This window comes from Procambarus clarkii, chromosome 53, assembly GCF_040958095.1.
Source record: "Procambarus clarkii isolate CNS0578487 chromosome 53, FALCON_Pclarkii_2.0, whole genome shotgun sequence".
Taxonomy (NCBI): domain Eukaryota; kingdom Metazoa; phylum Arthropoda; class Malacostraca; order Decapoda; family Cambaridae; genus Procambarus; species Procambarus clarkii.
This window is the reverse complement of record NC_091202.1, coordinates 21,651,406-21,668,087: the sequence shown is the minus strand read 5'-3', so window position 1 is coordinate 21,668,087 and position 16,682 is coordinate 21,651,406. Positions and strand designations below refer to the sequence as shown.

Below are 16,682 nucleotides of genomic sequence, written 5' to 3'. Positions count from 1 at the left end.
ATTCTGCAACTCCGCTGCTCAACTGATGTTTCCATTCCGAATCTCCATGGATATTTGCATCCAAGACGGATTCTCGCTATTACTGATTCTCTCCCTCGTCCTCCTCCTCTTCGTCCATAATGATAGGGATTGCCAGCTGCAACCATGTTGTACCATCGTACAGATTCACTGGTTTGTGCTTCTATCCTCCTTTCCTCAGTTACCTTGTCACGGTGATGTTGCCTGACAATACCTTTAATTTGTAGCAGAGTCTTGGGTATGAAGTATTCAATATGGTCTCCTTCAGCGCCTTCAGCAGCCAGCACATCTGCTCGTTCACTCCCACATATTCCAACATGGGAGGGGATCCACAGAAACTTAATGACTCTTCCCTTATTGGTAAGTACTCTCACAGCTCTCTTGATTTCAGCGACTATTGCAAGATTTTCTGCCCGATTTTTACTTAGGCTTTGCAGTGCTGCTTTGAATCCGTGCAAATCAATGCATCATTAGTGTTCCGTTCAAGAGATCTTAACGCTATAACAATGGCAGTTAGCTCTGCTTGCGTTGAAGAGGCATAGTTCTCAATACCCGCTTTTTCTTCATTTCTGCGTTGGAAAGCATTATCCTTGGTATTCCGTGAACCAGTCACTCATCCAGTTTATGAAGTGCGGCCTCATATCTGGTTCAAGTGATAACCTTTTTCTTTTATTCGTCTCTTTCCTTCTCTTGCTCATGTCGACGGTGGTAATCAGTGCCCAATGGTCACTACATAAACTGTGCACAATGTGTGTACTGGCATCCGTGTCCTGTGCATTCAGCAGGAGAGCATAGTCTAGTCTTCCTCCTCTGAGGTGAGTTGGCTGTTCATCACCCAGGACCCTAAGGTGTTCACTTCCCCTGACAAAGAGTGACAGTTTCCGTCCATTGACATTGGGCTGATGACAGTTGGCACCAAAGTGTGGGTGTCTGGCGTTCAGGTCACTGACCAGCAGGGTAGGTTCTTCATTAACAAACTCAGGCAGTGTGTCAAGGTCAAGTTTACTCTGCGGCACATATAGGTTGATTATATGTAGAGCATTATTGTTTAAGTAAAGGGTTACTCCCAGTGATTCATACTCATCCCCCATGTGCAGGTCATCAATAATCTGTGCGGGAATGTTGTTAAATTAATCTGTGCGGGAATGTTGTTTACAAAAGTGATGAGACCCCGTTTTCTTTCCCCAGAGGGCAGGGAGAACTTGCGATAACCGCTGAACCTTGGGTTGAAGTCATCACCCACCAGCGTCACCTGTAGCACTATGACGTCAGTGTGGTACCTGTGACAGCTTCAGTATGACCCGAGCAGCGTCCTGGGGCAGTTGTTAGTGCTTTATACTCAGTGTTTATGCTGGTTAAGGCTTGTTAAAGGCGGTGGTAGCTGTAAGTATGTTCTTTGAACTGTTCAATTATTGGTGTTGGTGAACGATTTTGATCCAGTTAATTTATTGTTCTTTCTGATTAACGACGTCATAATTAATCTTTAATAACAGTTTACCTTGGTATCGAGTGTGCTTAGGTTGTCCCTCTCCTTGGTCCACGCCACCAGGGCTGTCGTCTAGGAGCCAGGTTCATGAAAGGACTTACTCAAGCACTTACGAACCTGTACATCTTTTCTCAATCTTTGGCGGTTTTGTTTTCAATTATTAAACAGTTAATGAGCTCCGAAACACCAGGAGGCTGTTTATAACAATAACAACAGTTGATTGGCAAGTTTTCATGCTTGTAAACTGTTTAATAAATGTAACCAAAGCCGTCAAAGATTGAGGAAAGATGTACACGTTCGTAAGTATTTGCGTAAGTGCTTTCGTGAATCTGGCCCCAGACCAGTGACAGCCTGTGAGGGTGTCGAACCTGGCTGGAAGACACGGAACACATATCGCGATAAAATCATGAACGTTTGAGTCCAACTAACCCAAACATTGCACACGGTTGTACGCTGGAAACAAGATGAAATCTAATGTGGAATCTAATGTGGAACGCGTTCATATTTACATTTGAAACTGTGTATGGAGTCAGCCTCCACCACATCACTGCCTAGTGTTAACTAGTTAACCACCTGTTAACTACTCTGACACTGAGAAAGTTCTTTCTAACGTCTCTGTGGCTCATTTGGGTGCTCAGTTTCCACCGGTGTCCCCTTGTTCGCGTACCACCCGTGTTAAACAGTTTATCCTTATCTACCCTGTCAATTCCTCTGAGAATTTTGTAGGTAGTGATCATGTCTCCTCTTATTCTTCTGTCTTCCAGTGTCGTAAGGTGCATTTCCCGCAGCCTTTCCTCATAACTCATGCCTCTTAGTTCTGGGACTAGTCCAGTGGCATACCTCTGAACTTTTTCCAGCTTCGTCTTGTGCTTGACAAGGTACGGGCTCCATGCTGGGGCTGCATACTCCAGGATTGGTCTTACATATGTGGTGTACAAGATTCTGAATTATTCCTTACACAGGTTCCTGAACGCTGTTCTGATGTGTTGGTGTAGTCCCCGGTGGCTACACCAACAGTCTGGGGCAGCCAACGGTGGCTACACCAACAGTCTGGGACAGCCAACGGGGCTACACCAACAGTCTGGGGCAGCCAACGGTGGCTACACCAACAGTCTGGGGCAGCCAACGGTGGCTACACCAACAGTCTGGGGCAGCCAACGGTGGCTACACCACCAGTCTGGGGCAGCCAACGGTGGCTACACCAACAGTCTGGGGCAGCCAACGGTGGCTACACCACCAGTCTGGGGCAGCCAACGGGGCTACACCACCAGTCTGGGGCAGCCAACGGGGCTACACCAACAGTCTGGGGCAGCCAACGGTGGCTACACCACCAGTCTGGGGCAGCCAACGGGCTACACCAACAGTCTGGGGCAGCCAACGGTAACTACACCAACAGTCTGGGACAGCCAACGGGGCTACACCACCAGTCTGGGACAGCCAACGGTGGCTACACCAACAGTCTGGGACAGCCAACGGGGCTACACCAACAGTCTGGGGCAGCCAACGGTAACTACACCACCAGTCTGGGGCAGCCAACGGGGCTACACCACCAGTCTGGGACAGCCAACGGTGGCTACACCACCAGTCTGGGACAGCCAACGGTGGCTACACCACCAGTCTGGGGCAGCCAACGGGCTACACCAACAGTCTGGGGCAGCCAACGGGGCTACACCACCAGTCTGGGGCAGCCAACGGGGCTACACCACCAGTCTGGGACAGCCAACGGTAACTACACCAACAGTCTGGGACAGCCAACGGGGCTACACCCATGACACACACACCTACTACACACACCCATGACACACCACCCACGACACACACACCCATGACACACACCACCCACGACACACACACCCATGACACCAAGAGAGGCGTCAGAGAGCCCCACCAAACAAGCAGGTGTGTATTAATGAATCTATTACAAATGCTTCAAAAATGGGGGTTCATATTTGACAACGAGGCACAATAACGGGCCGCCCTCATTGTCTCACCTGTGAACGCTACGAAAATATATTTTGGCGAACTGAAAAATACGGAAGAGCGACAATGATGGTGATAGCACGGACCGCAACACACAACCCCGAACCCCAGTCATGCTTGGCTATAAGCGATCGATGCGTGTTTGGTGAGTGGCCTATAGTGATGTTCCGTGTTTGGTGAGTGGCCTATAGTGATGTTCCGTGTTTGGTGAGTGGCCTATAGTGATGTTCCGTGTTTGGTGAGTGACCTATAGTGATGTTCCGTGTTTGGTGAGTGGCTTATAGTGATGTTCCGTGTTTGGTGAGTGGCCTATAGTGATGTTCCGTGTTTGGTGAGTGACCTATAGTGATGGTCCGTGTTTGGTGAGTGGCTTATAGTGATGTTCCGTGTTTGGTGAGTGGCCTATAGTGATGTTCCGTGTTTGGTGAGTGACCTATAGTGATGTTCCGTGTTTGGTGAGTGACCTATAGTGATGTTCCGTGTTTGGTGAGTGACCTATAGTGATGTTCCGTGTTTGGTGAGTGGCTTATAGTGATGTTCCGTGTTTGGTGAGTGGTCTATAGTGACGTTCCGTGTTTGGTGAGTGACCTATAGTGATGGTCCGTGTTTGGTGAGTGGCCTATAGTGATGTTCCGTGTTTGGTGAGTGGCCTATAGTGATGTTCCGTGTTTGGTGAGTGACCTATAGTGATGTTCCGTGTTTGGTGAGTGACCTATAGTGATGTTCCGTGTTTGGTGAGTGGCCTATAGTGATGTTCCGTGTTTGGTGAGTGGCCTATAGTGATGTTCCGTGTTTGGTGAGAGGCCTATAGTGATGTTCCGTGTTTGGTGAGTGACCTATAGTGATGTTCCGTGTTTGGTGAGTGACCTATAGTGACGCTCCGTGTTTGGTGAGTGACCTATAGTGACACCCACTGTGCCTGACACATAACCTATAGTGACAATATAGTAGTGTTGCACTATACACGAGAAATCCAATGAGATCGTTGCTGGTTTGCTTCGATGGTTAGGGCCAAGAAAATGTGTTCAAGAGGCCACTTGACTTACAGATTTCTCTGACTTAGAGTAAATGATGGAGTGATGCTTTTGAGAATGTCAGTTCCGGCATGAGACAGTTGAAGATTAAGAGCCTGGTGCTACGGGTGGCCACTACTGGTTGTCCACGGAGTTGGGCCAGGTGCGGAACTTTGAGAATGTTAGCCTTGTACATAACAGTAAGACCACCAACGTCCCGACGGTGTTGCAGGCTCTGATGTTCAGACTGTTCCCACCAGACTTGGTCAAGACTAGAGATAAGCCTTCTGGCCCGTCTCTCTCCACTTTGTCCAACAGATTGACGAATGATGGGGGGGGGGGGGAGCAGGCGATCCAGGAGAGTGCTGCATACTCTAGATGAGAGCTAACTTGTGCTTCATATAAGGTTTTGCATCCCTTGCTGTCAAGAAGGTGTGAGATGAGCCGTAGAGCTGTAAGTTTCCTGGCTGACTTTCTCTCTCTTTCCGTTTCAATCACTCTCTCTCTCTCTTTTCCCCTCTTTCTCTCTCTCTCTCTTTCCGTCTCTCTCTCTGTCAACCTCGTCCTGGGACCGAACTTTGTGGGGTGAAGAAATATAGGAAGTTTTCCTTTGAGGTAACTACTGAATGTGAGGCGGTTGCCTCCTCTCCTTCCTCTTTCATCTTATTCCTATCCTGCTTCTCCTCTTACCCTTCCTTCCTTTACCTATCCTTCGTCCTTCTCCTCTTCATCGACATCTTCCTGCCTCAATTCCTCTCCTTTTGCTACTTTTCTCCTTCTTCCTCCTTCTTCTGATCTATCCTGTCTACACCTCTCACTTCTGTTTGTTTTGGTTCCTCCTGCTGGACTTTCTGGACTTGATCTCTTTCCTGATTCTCGTTTTCTTTCCTCACACTGTTCTCTTTCTTATATATTTATTCTCATTCTTTACTTTCTATTTTTCTTTCTCCTCCTCCACCTTACTGTTTATGATGTTTGTTTACTTATGTTGTTTCCCCTCATGCTACTGTTCCTCCTGCTGCTGCTCTTCAGTCTCCCTCCCCCCTCCCCCGCCTTCTGTTTCTGTTGCTTCTCCTGTTGTTCCTGTTATGTTTATAATCCCTACTATCTCGTTCCCGTTGTTCTGTCGGCTCTCTTCCTGTTTATCATCGTCCTTGACCTGCTCCTCGTTCTCTTCAGTGGCTTCATCTCCTTGTTCTTATCTTGTTCAGTGTCTCCTCTCCACTTTCTCATATTAAGATACACTTTTTGTGTCGTCAACTTTCGGAGAAAACGGGTTGTATTCGTGCTGTAAGATATTCTATATTATTTAGATAAGTTCTATTTTGTCTTGAAATAGTAATTTAAGTATATCAGAAATTGGTTTTGATATCATAATGGGGAAAAAAAGTTTTGATATCATAATGGGGAAAAAAAGTTTTGATATCATAATGGGGGAAAAAAGTTTTGATATCATAATGGGGAAAAAAAGTTTTGATATCATAATGGGGGAAAAAAGTTTTGATATCATAATGGGGAAAAAAAGTTTTGATATCATAATGGGGAAAAAAAGTTTTGATATCATAATGGGGGAAAAAAGTTTTGATATCATAATGGGGGAAAAAAGTTTTGATATCATAATGGGGAAAAAAAGTTTTGATATCATAATGGGGAAAAAAAGTTTTTATATCATAATGGGGAAAAAAAGTTTTGATATCATAATGAGGAAAAAAAGTTTTGATATCATAATGGGGAAAAAAAGTTTTGATATCATAATGGGGAAAAAAGCTTTTTAAGTCTGAGTGTGATGCTCGTGGCTGGTGTAAATCGCTGGAGAAGTTGTGGGGACTGAAGTTTGTTCCGTGTTTGGTGGAGTTGTTGTCAAGTTGGTCTCTGTTGTGGGGTTGTAATGTTGTGTCCGGGGGAGTGATAAGTTGTGTCCGGGGGGAGTGACAAGTTGTGTCTAGGGGAGTGATAAGTTGTGTCCGGGGGGAGTGATAAGTTGTGCCCAGGGGGAGTGATAAGTTGTGTCCGGGGGGAGTGATAAGTTGTGTCCGGGGGGAGTGATAAGTTGTGTCCGGGGGGAGTGATAAGTTGTGTCCGGGGGGAGTGACAAGTTGTGTCTAGGGGAGTGATAAGTTGTGTCCGGGGGGAGTGATAAGTTGTGTCCGGGGGGAGTGATAAGTTGTGTCCGGGGGGAGTGATAAGTTGTGTCCGGGGGGAGTGACAAGTTGTGTCTAGGGGAGTGATAAGTTGTGTCCGGGGGGAGTGACAAGTTGTGTCTAGGGGAGTGATAAGTTGTGTCCGGGGGGGAGTGATAAGTTGTGTCCGGGGGGAGTGATAAGTTGTGTCCGGGGGGGAGTGATAAGTTGTGTCCGGGGGGAGTGATAAGTTGTGTCCGGGGGGAGTGACAAGTTGTGGGAACCGACCTGTGAGATTTATATTTATTTAATTTATATGAATTTATATTTACGTTAATTTATATACTTCGATAGCAATTTGTATAATGTTAAGTGGACTGTATTTCTGCAATAATCTCTTAATCTCACAAATCGATCCTCTACACATTAGGGGGGGTTTATATTTATATATATATATATGCAGCCAATCAAACTACAGGAATAGCTACATACTTTGATGAGGTTCCTTCTCTTATAGTACAGCAGGTTAGTCCACCAGGTATAACTAGAGTGTAGACACCAAATTATCCTCTTTGAGGTAGCTTCCATCACCCAGTAACTGGTGCACAAAATCTTGCATCCTCGTCTTGACCTGTCAAAAGTGCGCTAGCTGTGAAGCCAGATACCTATATATGACAAGTATATCAGAGAAAACAGTACATGGAACATGAAGACCTGGCTTAATTACCTTTAGTTTGAGGCTTCCACGTGATCTAACCGGGTCAACCCTATATCCTGACATTAATGGCCATAAATGAATGATAAACGGGTTTCGGATAGACACTTAACTTGATTGTAGACATCGTGTTGGAGATGGTACCTTTGGTTTCCATAACACTACGTCCAAGTAAATTAACAGGAGCCGAATTTGCTCCCGTGTGAGCCTCTGGTCTCAATATAAATGGCTGCATCTAACACTCCATTCTATTGACGTCACTGGCCGACATTGTCCAGAATGATAGGAGCCGAACTCGCTCCACACGTCTCGGAGGTGACACAACAATGGCTGCCCTCCTTCCCCACTCACTGACGCCTGGCCTACTTGTCCAGATGTCAGAAAGTGATAGAAGGGTCACATTTACTCTACTTTAATATTGATAATTAAGTTATTTTATATAAGATGTTTTTATGATGGTAAAGTCCAAAGACTAATGTATTTAAGAATAATTCCCACCATAATAGGTGGTGAATTATAATAGTATGTGGTGATGATATCCCGTTTTCTTAGACGGTAATTCCACTACAAGTTACGTTTTCTATGGGTAACTTGTTGGTAATACAGCAGCACTTATTATCTGTCTGTATATTATTAAATGGTGTCGGATTTTCCGACACAAGTTGTGTCTAGGGGAGTGATAAGTTGTGTCCGGGGGGAGTGACAAGTTGTGTCTAGGGGAGTGATAAGTTGTGTCCGGGGGGAGTGACAAGTTGTGTCTAGGGGAGTGATAAGTTGTGTCCGGGGGGGAGTGATAAGTTGTGTCCGGGGGGAGTGACAAGTTGTGTCTAGGGGAGTGATAAGTTGTGTCCGGGGGGGAGTGATAAGTTGTGTCCGGGAGAGTGATAAGTTGTGTCCGGGGGGAGTGATAAGTTGTGTCCGGGGGGAGTGATAAGTTGTGTCCGGGGGGAGTGATAAGTTGTGTCCGGGGGGAGTGACAAGTTGTGTCAGGGGGAGTGACAAGTTGATCACACAGACATCCTACTGTGTGACGAGTCCATCCTACTGTGTGACGAGTCCATCCTACTGTGTGATGAGTCCATCCTACTGTGTGACGAGTCCATCCTACTGTGTGATGAGTCCATGCTACTGTGTGATGAGTCCATCCTACTGTGTGATGAGTCCATCCTACCGTGTGATGAGTCCATCCTACTGTGTGACGAGTCCATCCTACTGTGTGATGAGTCCATGCTACTGTGTGATGAGTCCATCCTACCGTGTGATGAGTCCATCCTACCGTGTGATGAGTCCATCCTACTGTATGATTGTGACTCATGGTCTACATCAATAAATTAGTCTTATGACATAATTAGCGTCACTCGCTTGTCCCCAAGTGAATGGTAGTTAATATGATGCAACATCTGTGCTAATCATTCATAGTATAAGATACACAGATGGATGTATAGCAGCACGACATGCATAGAATATCATTTACTTCAACGTCCTGAACTCAAAGAACTGGTAAATGCACAAACTTGAAGTCTCAACCCATCGCTAAGCTTTAGCAATCAAATATAAAACTCACCAAAAATCATTGTGACGAGTTCAAAACAGGGAAAAACCCCCACAATCAAATAGAAATTCCCAAAATCCCAAACTCATGCCTTATTCATGGGGTAAGGGAGGAAGTGTTACTTCCTTACCCCATGAATAAGGCGTGGAACACTTCCTTAGTAACACTAAGAAGGAACTTATCTGTAGTTAATGATAGAAGCATCGACCAGTTGCCTGGCGTTCAGCACGTCTCGGGCATGCGAGTGTCCTCGCGAGCGCCTGGAGGCAAACTGAATCTCTCGCCTTCCTCACTCTCAATATATATCTGCGGCGGGTTGACTACACTCCTTGCGACGGTGGGCTCAGAACGGCTCCTCCTCGTCCCTTGGCTCGGGCCCGGGTCCTGAGGTACTGCCCCCTTGAGGTCATCGCCAGGTGCAACTAATGAGGATCCCAGATCACCTCTGCAATCTTGAGTCGCTGCAGACTGAATACCGCCTTCAGGATGATGCTAGGACACCTCACGGCCCAAACATTCAACTACAAATGTTAATGGGGAGAACTGTAGATGTACCATTTCACTGTTCACTGCTGTTTGTCACTGGATAATAACGCCACAAGCTGCTCATGGCGTTACTGTATTGTTTTCAGCTGACAATGCAGTGATCCTGCCTGACGGGGGACCGTCCGAAGTTGAGTGACTCTCCATGAATGCACAGCGGAGCAAGCAAGCCTCGACTCTACACACGGTGATCCTTCACACCTGGACTATTGCCAACCATCAAGTCCCAGACCAAGAAGCTGTGGTTATAAACACACCAGCTCACCACTTTTCTCTCCCACACAAACCCAACCAAACTTTAGCCTGAAGCAAGACAAGTATATTCACTCCCTTCGTCAAAACGATCCTATTCCCAAATAGGTCATTTCATATTTTTTTCTTTCATTCAATAGGGAATGAAGTTTCGAAATCTCTCCTCCCCTCCTCATAGGTGCACGAGGACCGCCACCGTCTAATTGAATGGGTTCGGATCCATTAAGCCGGAGTCAGAAGAGTTCCAGTTTGAATTACCGACGCTCATTTGAATACCGGTGTTGTTGCCGTCGCCAGGTCACAGATTTTATAGCTCCGACTTTTCTGTTCATGAAAAATGTATTGCGTTTCTTACGCGCTGTTGCAGCACGTAACATTTCAGGTTTTCTGTGTTAATATTTATTTCTTCAAAACAATGTACGCACGAGAAGGGATCAGAAAAACTTTCCGCAGAGAGGGAGGGGAGTTTGTTGTGGATATGTAGATATTTTCTCCACTTGACACCTCCGTCATGTTTTCCTGTTTATGTACGGGGGCTGCCAGACGTACGAGTCATGTTTCCTTGTTAGTCAGTCATCATGCCGGCCATGATGACTTTAGTCAGTCATCATGCCTGCCTTGATGACTTTAGTCAGTCATCATGCCTGCCTTGATGACTTTAGTCAGTTATCATGCTCGCCTTGATGACTTTAGCCAGTCATCATGCCCGCCTTGATGACTTTAGTCAGTCATTATGCTCGCCTTGATGACTTTAGCCAGTCATCATGCTCGCCTTGATGACTTTAGGCAGTCATCATGCCTGCCTTGATGACTTTAGTCAGTCATCATGCCTGCCTTGATGACTTTGGCCAGTCATCATGCCTGCCTTGATGACTTTAGTCAGTCATCATGCCTGCCTTGATGACTTTAGTCAGTCATCATGCCTGCCTTGATGACTTTAGTCAGTCATCATGCCCGCCTTGATGACTTTAAGCAGTCATCATGCCCGCCTTGATGACTTTAAGCAGTCATCATGCCTGCCTTGATGACTTTAGTCAATCATCATGCCTGCCTTGATGACTTTAGTCAGTCATCATGCCCGCCTTGATGACTTTAGGCAGTCATCATGCCTGCCTTGATGACTTTAGTCAGTCATCATGCCTGCCTTGATGACTTTAGTCAGTCATCATGCCTGCCTTGATGACTTTAGTCAGTCATCATGCCTGCCTTGATGACTTTGGCCAGTCATCATGCCTGCCTTGATGACTTTAGTCAGTCATCATGCCTGCCTTGATGACTTTAGTCAGTCATCATGCCTGCCTTGATGACTTTAGTCAGTCATCATGCCTGCCTTGATGACTTTGGCCAGTCATCATGCCTGCCTTGATGACTTTAGTCAGTCATCATGCCCGCCTTGATGACTTTAGTCAGTCATCATGCCTGCCTTGATGACTTTAGTCAGTCATCATGCCTGCCTTGATGACTTTGGCCAGTCATCATGCCCGCCTTGATGACTTTAGTCAGTCATCATGCCTGCCTTGATGACTTTAGTCAGTCATCATGCCTGCCTTGATGACTTTGGCCAGTCATCATGCCCGCCTTGATGACTTTAGTCAGTCATCATGCCTGCCTTGATGACTTTAGTCAGTCTTCATGCCCACCTTGATGACTTTAGTCAGTCATCATGCCTGCCTTGATGACTTTAGTCAGTCATCATGCCTGCCTTGATGACTTTAGTCAGTCATCATGCCCGCCTTGATGACTTTAGTCAGTCTTCATGCCCACCTTGATGACTTTAGTCAGTCTTTATGCCTGCCTTGATGACTTTGGCCAGTCATCATGCCCGCCTTGATGACTTTAGTCAGTCTTTATGCCTGCCTTGATGACTTTAGTCAGTCTTCATGCCCACCTTGATGACTTTAGTCAGTCTTTATGCCTGCCTTGATGACTTTGGCCAGTCATCATGCCCGCCTTGATGACTTTAGTCAGTCTTTATGCCTGCCTTGATGACTTTAGTCAGTCTTCATGCCCACCTTGATGACTTTAGTCAGTCATCATGCCCGTCTTGATGACTTTATTTAGCTATTGTTGCTGTTGTCGTTGTTTTAGATTCAGCTACTCAGAATGAAGTGTCCATGTAGCACGGGCTATGGTGAACCCGTATTTGAATTCGGTTATTGGCGATGACCTCGTTACTGTGATATTTGGGTTAAAGTTTTAAATAGTGGTGAAGTTTCCTCCTTTTTCCCTGTTTCTTTTTCGCTTCTGTTTTAGTGCACTGTTGGGAGGAGAGTTTGGTGTTGTTATCTAGAACTAGGTGAGAGGAAGGAGGGGGAGGAGGAGGAGGAGGAGGGGGAGGAGGAGGAGGAGGAGGAGGAGGAGGAGGAGGAGACCCAGACTCCAGCATCAGTATTCAGAAACACGAAGTTCATTCTCCACCCCAAAGGTAGTGACCATTACTGTACCCCCAGCACCCCCCCCTCTCACCCTCCTCCCTCTCACCCTCCCCTATCACCCTCCACACTCACCCTCCCCACTCACCCTCCCCACTCACCCTTCCCACTCACCCTCCACACTCACCCTTCCCACTCACCCTGCCCACTCACCTCCACACTCAACCTCCACACTCACCCTCCCCTCTCACCCTCCCCTCTCACCCTCCACACTCACCCTCCCCCTCTCACCCTCCCCCTCTCCCCCTCCCCCTCTCACTCTCCCCTCTCACCCTCTCCCTCTCACCCTCCCCTCTCACCCTCCCCACTCACCCTCCCCACTCACCCTCCCCACTCACCCTTCCCACTCACCCTCCCCCCTCTCACCCTCCCCTCTTCCCCTCCCCCTCTCACCCTCCCCCTCCCCCTCTCACCCTCCCCTCTCACCCTCCCCCTCTCCCCCTCCCCACCCTCCCCCTCTCACCCTCCCCCTCTCCCCCTCCCCACCCTCCCCCTCTCACCCTCCCCTCTCACCCTCCCCTCTCACCCTCTCCCTCTCACCCTCCCCCTCTCCCCCTCCCCACCCTCCCCCTCTCACCCTCCCCTCTCACCCTCCCCTCTCACCCTCTCCCTCCCACCCTCCCCTCTCCCCCTCCCCACCCTCCCCTCTCACCCTCCCCACCCTCCCCTCTCACCCTCCTCACTCATCCACCCAGTCCTCTCCCTACTCATCAACTCTGTCCACCCCCCCTCCTGCCCTCCCCAGTTATTCTTCCACACTTCCACCCTCCTCCCCAGTCATCCACCCTCCTCCCCAGTCATCCACCCTCCTCCCCAGTCATCCACCCTCCTCCCCAGTCATCCACCCTCCTCCCCAATCATCCACCCTCCTCCCCAGTCATCCACCCTCCTCCCCAGTCATCCACCCTCCTCCCCAGTCATCCACCCTCCTCCCCAGTCATCCACCCTCCTCCCCAATCATCCACCCTCCTCCCCAGTCATCCACCCTCCTCCCCAGTCATCCACCCTCCTCCCCAGTCATCCACCCTCCTCCCCAGTCATCCACCCTCCTCCCCAGTCATCCACCCTCCTCCCCAGTCATCCACCCTCCTCCCCAATCATCCACCCTCCTCCCCAGTCATCCACCCTCCTCCCCAGTCATCCACCCTCCTCCCCAGTCATCCACCCTCCTCTCCAGTCATCCACCCTCCTCCCCAGTCATCCACCTTCTGCACCCCCAAACCCCATCCATTCTCAAACCTCAAACCTGACCGCTTCCAAGTGCTATATAGTCGTAATGGCTTGGCGCTTTCTCCTGATAGTTCCCTTCCTTATGCCATCTGGTAGTTTCGTTTCTATGAGTGCTATTACATCTGAACTTGCTTGTTATATTTGTAATCCCATCAATATTTATGCACCTTACTTTGGGAGCTCACTTTCTGCTGTCCGTTCCTGCTTAATCTCACTCCTGGATGTCTGTTCCATTGGTGCCTGAAAACGTTATTAAGTTCGGTAGGCTTTTAGGAGATGGTGATATTGTATGGTGAGGTGGTTACTGTGTGGTGTTGAGCTAGGCGGCCCCGAGGGAGGTGCTGGACATGGGGGTTGGTGGTCTTGTGGTGAAGGTAAGGTGATTATGAGGTAGAAGCTACTATAAAGCACTTGGAAGGGATATATAGGGAGAGGGAACCGCTCCTGTGCCAGGTAAGTTACGGGGCTCACCATAGCCCGTGCTACTTGGAACTTGTTCCGAGTAGCTGAATCTATAACAACAACAACAATATATGAAGATAAGGATACCTAGAGCATTCTTGGAGAGTGGCTTAGAAGTTCTTCATCTCCCCGAGCCCGGCGTGAGGCCAGGCTCGACTTTGTGATAACTTGGTCCAACAGGCTTTTGTTTGGAGCGGCCGGCAGGTCCACATATCCACTACAGTCTAGTTGGTCCGGCACTTCTTGCAAGAACCTGTCCAACTGCCACTTGAATACATCCACTTTCTTTCTGGCAATATTTCTAATGCTTGCTGGGAGGGTGTTGAACACTGTCTAATGTTCAGACAGTGTTCTCTGATTGTGCCTATGGCACCTCTACTCCTCACTGGTTCTATTCTGTATTTCCTTCCATATCTTTCGTTCCAGTATGTTGTTATTCGACTGTGCAAATATAGGACCTGGCCTTTAATATCTTCCATGTATATATTATTTTATACCTTTCTCGTTTTCTTTTCACAGAGTACATTTCGAGAACTTTGAGACGATCCCAATAATTTAGATGTTTTTATCGTGTCTATGCGTGCCGTATATGTTCTCTGTATTCCATCTAATTCAGCATTCTCTCTTGCTCTGAAAACTTGATCTAGCTCTGAAAGAGGAAGTGAGTATAGAGCAATATTCAAGACGGGATATCACCAGTGATTTAAATAGTATTAGCTTCGGATCTCGATCTGGATTTAAACGTTCTCATAATCCATCCTATCATTTTCCTGGCCGCCGCTAAATTTGCTCGGTTATGTTCACTAAATGTGAGGTCGTCAGATCTCACTGGAAGATAATTTCCAGATCTTTTACATAATCTTTTACGTTTCCTCCCGGGATGGGATGGGACGGGGGGAAGGAATGGTGCCCAATCACTTGTACGGTCGGGGACTGAACGCCGTCCTGCATGAAGCGAGACCGTAGCTCTACCCTCCAGCCCACACCTCTTTCGATGGAGTGAGTCTGTGGGGGAACTGGAGGTTGGAGGAGTGAGGAGTTGGTGGGGCTGAGGGCATGTGGTACTGGAGCAGGGAGGGCATGTGGTACTGGAGCAGGGAGGGCATGTGGTACTGGAGCAGGGAGGGCATGTAGTACTGGAGCAGGGAGGGCATGTGGTACTGGGGCAGTGAGGGCATGTGTTCGGGGGGAGGGGGTCTAGGATCATGTTGCACTGTTCTCTGCGGTTGTCGACACTTCTTGAGAATATTGAGGCTGTGCGTTTCACCCTTCCCTCTCCTTGTGCTTATTCAGCCGCTGATCTTCTTTCCTTTGACCTTGCTGTATATGTCCAGCCTGAACCCTTCGCCACACTCCTTGCGGTCCTCTCCGTCTGTGTCTCCCGTCAGGATCCTCGGCATGTTATATCTGTCCCTCACTCTCGACTTTTCCTGACTGGGGGCTTCCTGTGCCTTAAATACTTGTATATCTTTTTCCTCTCCAAAAGCTAGCGAGTGTATCTTGCGTCTCCCTGTGTAGTGGCTTCGTTCATGCCTACCTCCTGTGACATTGACCTGGGTTCCTCTCCCTAGACTACCAGAGAGAGAGAGAGAGAGAGAGAGAGAGAGAGAGAGAGAGAGGGAGAGAGAGAGAGAGCGAGCTGTACAGCTCAGCTCCTCGCCTCAAACTCTACGATAAAGCTTGAGGTCCTCTTTTCAGCCCAGCAGGTTGGGCCCTTAATTAGGAGGTGTTAGCAGGGAGAAACTCTTCAGCCAGATTTTTGTTTTGGAGAACGGCGGCCTCCGAGGAGGGACCCGGCCTCCGAGGAGGGACCCGGCCTCCGAGGAGGGACCCGGCCTCCGAGGAGGGACCCGGCCTCCGAGGAGGGGCCCGGCCTCCGAGGAGGTACCCGGCCTCCGAGGAGGGACCCGGCCTCCGAGGAGGTACCCGGCCTCCGAGGAGGGGCCCGGCCTCCGAGGAGGGACCCGGCCTCCGAGGAGGGACCCGGCCTCCGAGGAGTGACCCGGCCTCCGAGGAGGTACCCGGCCTCCGAGGAGGGACCCGGCCTCCGAGGAGGGACCCGGCCTCCGAGGAGGGGCCCGGCCTCCGAGGAGGGGCCCGGCCTCCGAGGAGGGGCCCGGCCTCCGAGGAGGGGCCCGGCCTCCGAGGAGGGGCCCGGCCTCCGAGGAGGGACCCGGCCTCCGAGGAGTGACCCGGCCTCCGAGGAGGTACCCGGCCTCCGAGGAGGGACCCGGCCTCCGAGGAGGGACCCGGCCTCCGAGGAGGGGCCCGGCCTCCGAGGAGGGACCCGGCCTCCGAGGAGGGGCCCGGCCTCCGAGGAGGGGCCCGGCCTCCGAGGAGGGGCCCGGCCTCCGAGGAGGGACCCGGCCTCCGAGGAGTGACCCGGCCTCCGAGGAGGTACCCGGCCTCCGAGGAGGGACCCGGCCTCCGAGGAGGGACCCGGCCTCCGAGGAGGGGCCCGGCCTCCGAGGAGGGACCCGGCCTCCGAGGAGGGGCCCGGCCTCCGAGGAGGGACCCGGCCTCCAAGGAGGTTCCCGGCCTCCGAGGAGGGACCCGGCCTCCGAGGAGGTACCCTGCCCCCTTCATCATCAACACAAGCTCAGGAAAATGTAAAAATGGAAGAACGTTTTTAATTGGTGTTTTGCTCACTGGGAACGGCTCCGGTACTTCAGCGGCATGTTAAATATTTCTGCGGATTTTTTATGTTTATATAAGGCAGAAATAGTTTGAAACTGTATAGGTTTTAAATGGCAATATGATTGAAATTGGGAGAGAGATATAGTAATGATAAATGATAAGAAAATGTATATAAATTTATTCAAACGTCTGTCTGTCTGCTTTTCATTTAGAAACAGTTAAATAGAAGTTGGTACAATTTT

General features: G+C 49.2%; 1 protein-coding gene across 1 annotated transcript; it reads left to right on the top strand.

Annotated features, from left to right (window-relative positions):
- Positions 1-335: 335 nt before the first annotated feature.
- Positions 336-16,184, top strand: LOC138352433 (collagen alpha-1(XI) chain-like). The gene is made up of 3 exons (XM_069304922.1): positions 336-378; positions 11,970-12,104; positions 15,574-16,184. Exons 1-3 carry the CDS (start codon positions 336-338, stop codon positions 16,182-16,184), a joined length of 789 nt encoding a protein of 262 aa, XP_069161023.1.
- Positions 16,185-16,682: the final 498 nt, after the last annotated feature.

What these genes read in the sequence shown, in the direction of transcription:
- LOC138352433 (XM_069304922.1), top strand. Translation starts at nt 336, where the DNA reads ATGGGAGGGGATCCACAGAAACTTAATGACTCTTCCCTTATTG. An exon ending in TAATGACTCTTCCCTTATTG is followed by an intron (nt 379 to 11,969) that starts GTAAGTACTCTC and finishes GTTGTTATCTAG; the next exon opens with AACTAGGTGAGAGGAAGGAG. An exon ending in GTTCATTCTCCACCCCAAAG is followed by an intron (nt 12,105 to 15,573) that starts GTAGTGACCATT and finishes TTTGTTTTGGAG; the next exon opens with AACGGCGGCCTCCGAGGAGG.